Source organism: Pristis pectinata, chromosome 15 (genome assembly GCF_009764475.1).
Source record: "Pristis pectinata isolate sPriPec2 chromosome 15, sPriPec2.1.pri, whole genome shotgun sequence".
In the NCBI taxonomy this organism is placed as follows: Eukaryota; Metazoa; Chordata; class Chondrichthyes; order Rhinopristiformes; family Pristidae; genus Pristis; species Pristis pectinata.
Window position 1 is genome coordinate 47,815,800 of NC_067419.1, and position 11,232 is coordinate 47,827,031.

At 47.6% G+C, this 11,232-nt stretch overlaps 1 protein-coding gene across 1 annotated transcript in view; it reads left to right on the plus strand.

The window, feature by feature from the left end:
* The window catches only part of nup37 (nucleoporin 37), a 36,912-nt gene extending 26,254 nt beyond the window's left edge, over nucleotides 1-10,658 (plus strand). Inside the window, exon 6 of the mRNA XM_052030734.1 lies at nucleotides 10,600-10,658. Within this exon, the coding sequence (XP_051886694.1) occupies nucleotides 10,600-10,658 (59 nt within the window). The remainder of the gene's footprint in view (nucleotides 1-10,599) is intronic.
* Nucleotides 10,659-11,232: the final 574 nt, after the last annotated feature.

Below are 11,232 nucleotides of genomic sequence, written 5' to 3' on the forward strand. Positions count from 1 at the left end.
TCAACTTGACCTCCACTGTTCCTGTTAACTGCCATTTCTTAATTACATTATGAACTGAGGAAACAGCTACCTGAAAACGCTTTGCTATCTTCTTATAGCCTTCTCCTGCTTTGTGGGCATCATTTATTTTAACTTTCAGAGTGCTAGGCAGCTGCTTAGAGGAGCCCATGGCTGCTCATTGTTGGGACAAGGTTTGAAGAGTCAGGGTATTTATAAAGCTTTGAAATTTGCATCACCTGGCCTTTCCTAACGATGACTGTGAACAAGCCATAGCCCTAACAAGCTAATGAAGGTCTGAGACCTTGGTAAAAGTTATCTGAGAGCTCAAATCTCTTGGGGTGCCCAAACTTTTGCATGGTGCTCCTTTCATTTTTCATGGTTCTCCTTTCCTAAAATTGTACAAAACAAAAATAATACATTAATCTTGCTTAAATTGTTGAAAAGAATGTTTCATCTTTAACTTTATGACTTTTGGAGATCAGTTCATCTTCTACTCACTTAGCTGTTCACAGTAACAGAAATTTTGACCAGGGGTGCCCAAACTTTTGCATGCCACTGTACATCGAGGTGGTCAGAAAGGGAAAACAGAATGCAGAGTAAAGTGTTACAGCTACAGAGAAAGTGCAGTGCAGGTAGACAATAAGGTGCAAGGGTCACAACGAGGTAGATTGGGAGATCAAGAGTTCATCTTCAACATATGAGATGTCCGTTCAAGAGTCTTATAACAGTGGGATAGAAACTGCTCTTGAGCCTGGTGGTTTGTGCTCTCAGGCTTTTGTATCTTCTGCCTGACAGGAGAGGGGAGAAGAGAGAATGTCTGGGGTGGAGGGGTCCTTGGTTATGTTCGCTCCTTTCCTGGGGCAGCGGGAAGTGTGTCCATGGAGGGGAAGCTGGTTTACGTGATGAACTGGGCTGTGTCTACAGCTCTTTGCAATTTCTTGCAGTCTTGGGCTGTTCACTGCTAAATCAGTGGGAGCTTCTTTCAATTAGCCTTTTACCGGAGTTGAGAGGGTTGAATGTGCATTGTCCATGTTCCCTTGGGTGGCAGATTATGTGGTGATCTAAAGTCAAAGTCAAGTGTATTGTCATCTGCACAAGTCCATGTGTGCACAGGTGCAATACAAAGCTCTTACTTGCGGCAGCATCACAGGCACATAGCATCATGTAGGCAACATTCACAAGAAAAACATAAATTATACACAATTTTTACAAGAAATAACACAAAAACAAAAAAAATGATAAAGTCCATTTTAGCACAAAGTGATCAAAGATGTCATAGTGTTGCTAAATTCTAGTAATTAGGGTTTTGTCAGTTGGTTCAAGAACCAAATGGTTGAAGGGAAGTAGGTGTTCCTGAACCTGGTGGTGTGGGACTTCAGGCTTCTGTACCTCCTGCCCGATGGGAGCTGTGAGAAGATGGCACGGCCCGGATGGTGGGGATCTTTGATGATGGATGTTGCCTTCTTGAGGCAGCGCCTCCTGTAGATACTCCCGATGGTGGGGAGGGATGTGCCCGTGATGTATTGGGCTGAGTCCACTACTCTCTGCAGCTTCTTATGTTCTTGTGCATTCAAATTGCCGCACCAGACCGTGATGCAACCAGTCAGGATTCTTTCAAGTAAAGTATTTTAAGAGAGTACAGAAGGTGATCATAATGTCCTTTGAGTCCATGCTAGCTCCTTGTGGGGTAATCCTGTCAGCTAAACATCAACTTCCCTTTTGAAAACCCCAACCAATTCTGTTTCCATTGGAATCGGATACCGTCCCTACATTAAGAGACATTTAGACAGGCACTTGAACAGGCAAGACATAGAAGGACAAGGACATAAAGCAGGCAAATGGGATTGTTTAGATGGGCAAAAAGGTTGGTGTGAATGTGATGGGCCGAAGGGCCTGTTTCTGTGTTGTATGACTCTATGACCTCTCAGATGGTGAATTCCAGTTCATAACTACACTATGTGTCATTAACAAAAAAGTTTTCCTTATCTACCCCATTTATTTCGGCCCCAAATTTAAATCTGTGGCCCCTTGTCCCCAAAACATCCACTCATGGGAGCAGTTTCCATCCAGCTAGCCTGTGTGAAGAAATCACAGTCTTGTTTCATCCAATCTCCTCTCAACCTGCTCTGCTCGGAGGAGAACAACCCCAGCTACTGTTTTAATCTTGGAGCTGAAACCCTTCATCGCTGGGCTCCAACTGAATCTTCTCTGCACCCTCTCTGGGACTTTCACTAAAGTGTGGTGCAGTACTGGATGTAATACTCCACTTGCGACCTGTCCATAGATAATGTTGGAAGCCAAGGGTAGGGGATAAAGGGTTTGTTTTTTTGCTTTGGGAGGCTGAGACTCGTGGAATGAACCTGGCTTCTGTGCTGAGGCCCCAGCTGTTCACAGTCTGTATTAGTGATTTGAACAATGGGATCAAGTGTATTATATCCAAGTTTGCAGTTGATACAAAGCAAGGTGGTAGTGTGGGGTGGGAGGAGAACCGGGGAGACTTCAGGGGACGTAGACAGGCAAGGGCATGGCAGACAGAAAAATGTGAGATCATCCATTTTGTTAGAGAAAAGAGCAATGGGTCAGTGGTTCGGGGCTGCAATGAGAAATCTCTTCAAAGGATGGTGAATCTTTGGCATCCTCTCCCCAGGAAAACTGTGGAGGCATTCACTGAGAGTAGGTCCCCAGGTTCCCAAGAACTCTTTGTAACCCGAACAGTTTGCAAGTTGGAAGTAAGGCGGCCAGCAAAGTATTCAAATAAAAACATCGGCCAAGCAAGGGCAACGTGTAATTAGACCAGGGCGTTTAACTCAACCATTCCGATATTGCCGCAAACTCAGTTCCCACACAGCAGCAGATGTCTGCATCCTCACTGGATGATCACCCATGAATATCCTCACTGGGTACTGCCTTGGTGCTCTCTCTAATCAAAAACGTGTGTGAGTGAACAAGTCTGCAAGTCCTCCCAGCTCTGCTCGACCCAAACCCTAATTGTTGTGGCTTGGGATGGGGGGGGAGAGAGAATGGAAATTCCCTGTTCCCACCCAGTAGAAGATGCCTGCTGTTCCACAGCAAATCCATCCCGCTGGTCTCCCAAACGCTCGTTTGTAAGTGTGGGTTGTTCTCAACCGGGGCAACCTGGTATATTCAAGATAGGGATTGATAGGGTTTTAGGTATTACGAGAATCAAATCACATGGGATTAGTACAGAAAGTGGCAAAAAGATCTGACAGGAGGGATCAAGTGACTGCTTCTTCTATTACTAACGTAGAACATTGCAGATGCTGGAAACCTGAAATAAAACGGCCAGTGCTGGACATACTCTGCAGGCTCTACTTCTTTAGGAGCTTGAGGAGATTTGCTATGTCACCATCAGTGGAGGGAGAAACGGAGTTAACATTTCAGATGAAGACTCTTCATCAGAACAAAATCAGAATCATTGACATATGTTATGAAATGTGTTGTTTTGCGGCAGCAGTACAGTGCAAAGACATAAAAATCTATGAATTACAAAAGTAGATCGTGCCAAAAATAAGGAATAGTGAGATAGTGTTCATGGGTTCATGGACCGTTCATAAATCTGATGGCGGAGGGGAAGAAGCTGTTTCTGAATCGCTGAGTGTGGGTCTTCAGGCTCCTGTACCTCCTCCCTAATGGTAGTAACAAGAAGAGGGCATGTCCCGGGTGGTGAGGGTCCTTAGTATTGGTGCTGCCTTCTTGAGGCAACGCCTCTTGAAGGTGTCCTCGATGGTATGGAGGGTTGTGCCCATGATGGAGATGGCTGAGTCTACAACTCTCTGTAGCCTCTTGTGATCCTGCGCATTCGAGCCCCCATACCAAGCGGTGATGCAACCAGTCAGAATGCTCTCCACCGTACAACTGTAGAAATTTGTAGGAGTCTTTGGTGACAGACCAAATCTCCTCAAACTCCTAACGAAGTAGAGTCACTGAACACTCTTGGAAGTTTAAAAGCAATGAGTCATACGGTAATCCAATAGTGTCAATGTTGTTGAACACCAGATTACGTTCAAATTGTAAAAAAGGTTTTCGTTTTGAAATAACAAACGTTAAAAAAACCATGAAACCATCTGTTTGGGTGGGTGTACAAGTTCCCAAGACGGCCTTGAGGAGTAAGAAATCTGACAGGATGCCAGATTTCGTCTTTACCAACGGCCCCTCAACCTTGGTCCACCTGTAATTGGCAGTTACCTTCCCAGGAGCAATTCGCTGGATGTGCGGCAACCAGGGAGCTCCTGCGTTAATGTGGCGTACAAGTCCGATGCCTTCCCTCCTCTTGGTGGCTGCAGCTGCCTTCAGCATGTTTAGCCTTTCCCTGACCTGTTTTTTTCTCAGTCTGAAGCCAGCTAAACTTGGCAGCATTTCACGGTGTTTTTCAATCCAATGTACTGTCACCGGTTTAGCCAGTGAACAAGCCCAAGATGATGCTTTTACTTGTCCTGCGAGATGACAGTCCCCTTGCTCCGAGGAGGAGGAGGTGTGAGTGACTGAAGAAGATCTGATGGTGGGGAAACTCTGGGCTTTGTGAAGCATTGGTGTGTTCAGGTGGACTCTTCCTGCTGGCCTGTGGATTCTGAAAGGGAGCTACAGATGGATGGAGTGGTTCTTGCTCTTTGATGCCTCTTCCTTCATTTGCCAACAGCTGAGTTTTGACTTCCTTCCTCTCGATTCCGAGAAGGGTGTGGATCTCTCCCTCCCCCTCCACTTCCCCACCCGGACTTTTCCTTTGCAACTGTAACAGGCAGTGAAATCTTGCAAAAGTAAATGAGACCTTGGGGTTTGTGGTGTGGAATTTTGCGACGTAGCCCTCCGGCTGACCTAAGTTGACCATGTAACCTTGTAGAAGGTTTAATGAAACACATCTGCTCATTCCGTTCTCCCAGCTGTGCACAGCTGTGCCTCAGTGAATCCTGCTGCACAAGGTTACTTTCATCTACCTGGGACTTGTCATGCGCACAGACTGGGCTCAGTGGGCGGCATTCTCGCCTCTGAGTCAGAAGGTCATGGGCTCCCATCCTGTTTCAGGGTTGGAAGCACGTAACTGGAGTTGTCCCAACACAGTACTGAGGGCTTGATGAATCCACAGAGGTGCCGACTTCAGGGCGAGACGATTAACCACCTGCTCTCGGCTAGAGCATTAAAGATCCTGCAGCATTTACTTGGAGGGGAGCAGAGGCACTCTCTCCACTGTCCTGGCACCAAGATCTCTCCAACGCCAAAGGAAATCATTGAGATATTATTGTACAGCTATTGAGGTGGCACTGTGGTGTAACAGGTAGAGCTGCTGCCTCATTGCGCCCGAGACCCCGGTTCAATCCTGACCTCGGGCGCTGTTTGTGTGGAGTTTGCATGTCCTCCCTGTGACCGCGTGGGTTTCCTCTCACATCCCAAAGACATGTAGGTTGGTGAGTTGATTGGCCGCTGTAAATTGACTCTGTTGTGTAGGTGAGGGGTAGAATCCTGGGGGAGTTGATGGGAATGTGGAGAGAATATAAAATGAGATTAACATGGGATTAGTGTAAATGGGTGGTCAGAACAGAGTTGATGGGCTGAAGGGCCTGTTTCCGTGCTGCATCCCTTTATGATTGTGGGATCTTGCTGTGTATAGCAGTAGTCACATTTCCGCCACTGCAGCAATAAATATATTTTAGAAGTACTTCAATTTGCAAAGTTCTAAGCTGCATATTTATCAATTTGCAAGATTTGGGCTTCATTGGCCAGTACTTACCGCACATCCCCATTTACCCTCTGATTGGCTGTGTCAGTTCAGAGGCCACAAGTGAAACCCACAGTGGTGGATCTGAAGTCATGTGCACTCCAGTCTGGATGAGGCTGGCACTGTCCCTGACAGACACCAGTGAGCAGGTAAATATTTACAATATTGTGGCTACCTTTACCGACACTTTATACTGCACGGTAGTGTAGCGGTTAGCATAACGCTATTACAGCGCCAGCGAACCGGGTCTGTAAGGGGTTTGTACATCCTCCTCGTGTGTCTACGTGGGTTTCCTCTGGGTGCTCCGGTTTCCTCCCATGTTCCAAAGACGTACAGGTTAGGAAATTGTGGGCATGCAATGTTGGCGCCGGAAGCGTGGCGACGCTTGCGGGCTGCCTCCCAGAACACTCTACGCAAAAGATGCATTTCACTGTGTGTTTCGATGTACATGTGACTAATAATGTACATGTACATTGAGTCTGCTCTGCCATTCAATCATGGCTGATTTCTTTCTTTATTTCTTTATTTCTTTATTTTTGCAAAGCCATTCTCCTGCCTTCTCCCTGTAACCCTTAAACCCCTTACCACTCAAGAACCGATCAATCTCTGCCTTAAATACACCCAATGACTTGGCCTCCACAGCAGTCTGTGGTAATGAATTCCACAGATTCACCACCCTCTGGCTGAAGAAATTCCTCGTCATCTCGGTTCTAAAGGGACGTCCCTTTATCCTGAGGCTGTGCCCTCTGGTCCTAGACTCTCCCACTGATGGAAGCATCCTCTCCATGTCCACTCTATCCAGGCCTTCAAGTATTCATTAAGTTTCAGTGAGATCCCCCCTCATCCTTCTGAACTCCGAGTACAGGCCGAGAGCCATCAAGTGCTCCTCACACGTTAACCCTTTCATTCAAGGGATCATTCTTGTAAACCTCCTCTGGATCCTCTCCAGGGCCAGCACATCCTTCCTTAGTTATGGGGCCCAAAACTGCTCACAATACTCTATATGTGGTCTGACCAATGCCTTATAAAGCCTCAGCATTACATCCTTGCTTTTATATTCCAGTCCTCTTGAAATGAATGCTAACATTGCATTTGCCTTCCTTACTACCGACTCAACCTGCAAGTTAACCTTTAGGGAATCCTGCACTAGGACTCCCAAGTCCCTTTACACCTCCAATTTCTGAATTCTCTCCCCGTTTAGAAAATAGTCTGCACCTTTATTCTTCCTACCAAAGTGCATGACCGTACACTTCCCTGCGCTGTACTCCATCTGCCACTTCTTTGCCCATTCTCCCAACCTGCCCAAGTCCTTCTGCAGACTCCCTGCCTCCGCGACACTACCTGTCCCTCCACTTATCTTGGTATCGTCTGCAAACTTGGCTGCAATGCCATCAATTCCCTATTTATCTGAGCAGATAAAGTTTAATTTTTCAGTTGCCATGGGATTTGAATACATGTTTTTAGATCAGTTGTTTAGACCTCTGGCTCCTCATACAGTAAATGAGCAATTGTGCTAATGTAGGATCAATGTACGTAACTGGATGTAAAAATGTAAATTCACGTGTGAGTGCTTGCACACAATTTCCCCTCCTTCCTGAGTCATTTGCAGTTTACAAGTGTGGTTCAGCCGTGGTGGACAGGTGGACAACTAGTGGGGCTGTGGGCTGAGTGTGTTGTATAGAGTTGTAGAGTAATACAGCTTGAAACAGGCCCTTTGGTCCAACTGGTCCGTGCTGACCACAGCGTCCTTCCTGCTAGTCCCAGTTGCCTGCGTTCGGCCCAAAACCCTCCAAGCCCCATCATGTACCTATCGAAATGCCTCTTAAATGTTGCAATTGTACCCGCCTCGACCACTTCCTCTGGCAGCTCGTTCCAGGTACTCACCACCCTCTGTGTAAAGAAATTACCTCTTGGGTCTCTTTTAAATCTCTCCCCTCTTATATCGGTGCCCTCTAGTTATGGACTCCCCAACCCTGGGGAAAAGACCTTATCCATACCCCTCATGGTTTTATAAACTTCTAGTGGGTCCCCCCTCATTCTCCTAAGCTCCAAGGAATAAAGATCCAGCGTGGCCAACCTCTCCCTATAACTCAGGCCCTCTAGTCCAGGCAGCATCCTCGTAAATCTCTTCTGCAACCTCTCCAGCTTGACAATGTCTTTCTGGTAACAGGGTGACCAAAACTGTACACAGTACTCCAAATGTGGCCTCACCAATGACTTGTATAACTGCAACATAATGTCCCTACTCCTAAACTCAGTGTCCTGACCGATGAAAGCCAGCGTGCTGGATGCCTTCTTCACCATCCTGTCTACTTGTGTGGCTGGAAGTTAGAGCATGGATAAGCTGATAGCTGTTGGGACCCTTGAGGTAGGATAGGGTTGGAGGTGTGGGGTCTGAAATGGTGGAGCCTACAAGCAACGTTTCCTCTTGCTGCCTCCTTTGTCCCCTGCTCCATGCTGAGTCAGTTACTCCACAGCAAAGGACGAGCCGCAGGAGGGACTCAGCGGGTCAGGCAGCATCTGTGGAGGGAGATGGGACAGGCGACGTTTCAGGTCGAGACACTTCATCTGGAAGGATAGATGGCCGGTATAAAGAGGTGAGGGCCAGCGATAGGTGGATCTGGGTGAGGAGGGGTGATGGGCAGGAGGAGTCAGGAGGGGGAGGGAAGGATGGAGCTAGTGGCAGAGGCTGGGAGGTGACAGGTGGAGGCAACAAAGGGCTGAAGATGGTGGAATCTGATAAGAAAGGAAGGTGGTGAGTGGAGTCAGGAAAGGGGAGGGATGGAGGGCAGGTGGGAACAGTGGGGGTTTGGGATAGGGGTCCCAGTGGGGAGGTGTGAGGTGAGTGGGTGATGGGCCGATGTAGGTGGGGGAGGGGAACGGAACTGGATGAATGGGGGCTCGGGGGGAATGGATGGAAAGAAGGGGGTGTGTGTGTGTGAGCGAGAGAGAAAGTACCTGTGTGGGTCAGAAGGAGAGAGCAAGTTACAGAGGGGGGAGCAGGTGACCTGAAAATGGAGAATTCCGTGTTCACGCTGTTGAGTTGTGGACTACCTCGGAGGAATTCATTGGAGTACAGAAGAATGAGAGGGGACCTCATAGAAGCATTTTGAACATTGAAAGGACTGGACAGAGTAGATGTGGCTAAGCTGTTTCCCTTGGTGGGTGAGTCCAGGACTAGAGGGCACAGTCTCAGAATTAGAGGGCACCCATTTAGAACAGAGATGCGGAGAAATTTCTTTAGCCAGAGGGTTGTGGATTTATGGAATTCATTGCCGCATACAGCTGTGGAGGCCTGATCACTGGGGGCATTTAAGGAGGAGATTGGTAGGTATCTAATTAGTCAAGGTATCAAGGGATATGGGGAAAAGGCCGGGAATTGGGGCTAGATGGGAGAATAGTTTAGCTCATGGTGAAGTGGCAGAGCAGACTTGATGGGCCGAATGGCCTACTTCTGCTCATTTGTCTTGTGATCTTGTGAATATGAGGTATCGCCTGCCAGCTCCTGCCCCACCCCTTCCCCTCACCTCTTTATACCAGCCATCTCACTTCAGTCAGCCCAAAACGTCGACTGTAAAAGTGATTCCTGCTGTCTGCCTAGTTTGATAATTTCGATTATCACGAGTGACAATCAAGTTTCATAATCATTCTTCTGATCTGAGTAATTTCCTCTGCTGTAAGATGTGAGGAACTCCTGTACTGTGAACATTTTGGAAATGTGGAATTCTTGTTAGGAAGACATTTCACCTTGCATTATTTTTGGCTGATTCCACCAAGGAAAGTTTAGATAGGCTGTGTTTATTTCTCTTGGAACAGAGGAGGCTGAGAGGAAACTTAATTGAAGGGTACACAATTATGAGGGGATCAGATAAAGTAATTGGGAAGGATCCAAGTCCTTCGGCAGCAGTGCAGGAACTGGGGATTTAAAGTTATAGGTGGGGAAGTGAGGAAAAATGTTTTTTGCCCTCGGGTTGGCAGGGGTCGGGAACTCTCTGCCTGAAATGTGGGGGGAGGCAGAAACCTTTTCCCATGTTTTGATAAGATTTCTTTATTAGTCACATGTACATCGAAACACACAGTGAAATACGTCTTCTGCGTAGAGTGTTCTGGGGGCAGCCCGCAAGTGTCGCCACGCTTCTGGCACCAACATAGCATGCCCACAACTTCCTAACCCGTACGTCTTTAGAATGTGGGAGGAAACCGGAGCACCCGGAGGAAACCCACGCAGACACACGGGGAGGAAACTCCTTACAGACAGAATTGAACAGCCTGGAATTGAACCCGGGTCGCGGCGCTGTAAAACGTTACGCTAACCGCCACACTACCGTGCCTGCCACAGGACCCGGGCATTACTTGAAGAGTTGTGACCTGCAGGGCCACGGATTCAGTGGTGGGATTAGACTGGGAGCTGTACGAGTTAGCCGGCACAGTGGCTCAGCTGGTAGAGCTTCTGCCTCCCTGCTCCAGAAACCCGGGTTCAATCCTGACCTCGGGTGCTGTCTGTGTGGAGTTTGCGTGGGTTTCCCCCAGGTGCTCCGGTTTCCTCCCACGTCCCACGAAGACGTGCGGGTTGGTGGGTTAATTGGCCGCTGTAAATTGACAAGAGTGCGTGGGAGGATCTGGGCGGGGGGTGGGGGGGTGGTGGGGGGGGGATGTTGATGGAAATGTGACTGAAGAATGAGATCAGTGTAAATGAGGTGCCTGGTGGTTGGTGCGGACGCTGTGGGTGGAAGGGCCTGTTTCAGTGCTCTCTATCACGCACCTTCGAGCACTCACGAAGCAGCACCTCTATAAGGCATCTACGGTAGGCTGAGCAACCAGTGTACAGAAATGATTGTAATTAGAATGTATTTTAAAATGTGTTGCAGTATCTGGGACCTCGATGGAAATCAAAAGACTTCGTTTCTTCTTCACTCTCCGGGAATGAGCTTGTGTTGGCATCCTGAGGAAGTGTTCAAGGTTCACTTGTCATTCTTTTTTCTGAATCATGTTGTTTGTGTCTGTGGGGGACAAGCTGGGAGCTATGAAGCAGCAGGGATAGAACCAGGGCTGGAATTTATTCATTTTCTGCCAATAATAACTGAGGGGGGCGGGGAGGGGGAGGAAGAGAAGCAGTCCTGATGGCCTACTTAAAGAATTTGTTTTCTTCTATTTGACACCAGTAAATCCCTGTATTGGCAACACATTTTACAGTCTCAACCCAGAATTGGATTTTGTGGGTGTTGTACAGAGACCAGTGGCCAATTGCACTTGCTTGTCGTCTCAGAATAGAACGTGCCAGGCAGTGATCGAGTGGGTAACCTGGTGGTCAAACCTGGATTTGTAAAAACATCAACAGCAATGGACAGTCCTGAATGTGCAGGAAAGTAATGGTGTCGTCAGTGTGGTTGTAATTAATTATGCAAGCCAAAAGTCGACGCGTTTACCTAATGCTCTTTTTGTTTTGATTAACTGGAAAAATGCATAATTTTAGCCAATGATAATAACAAAAAAAATTCTAA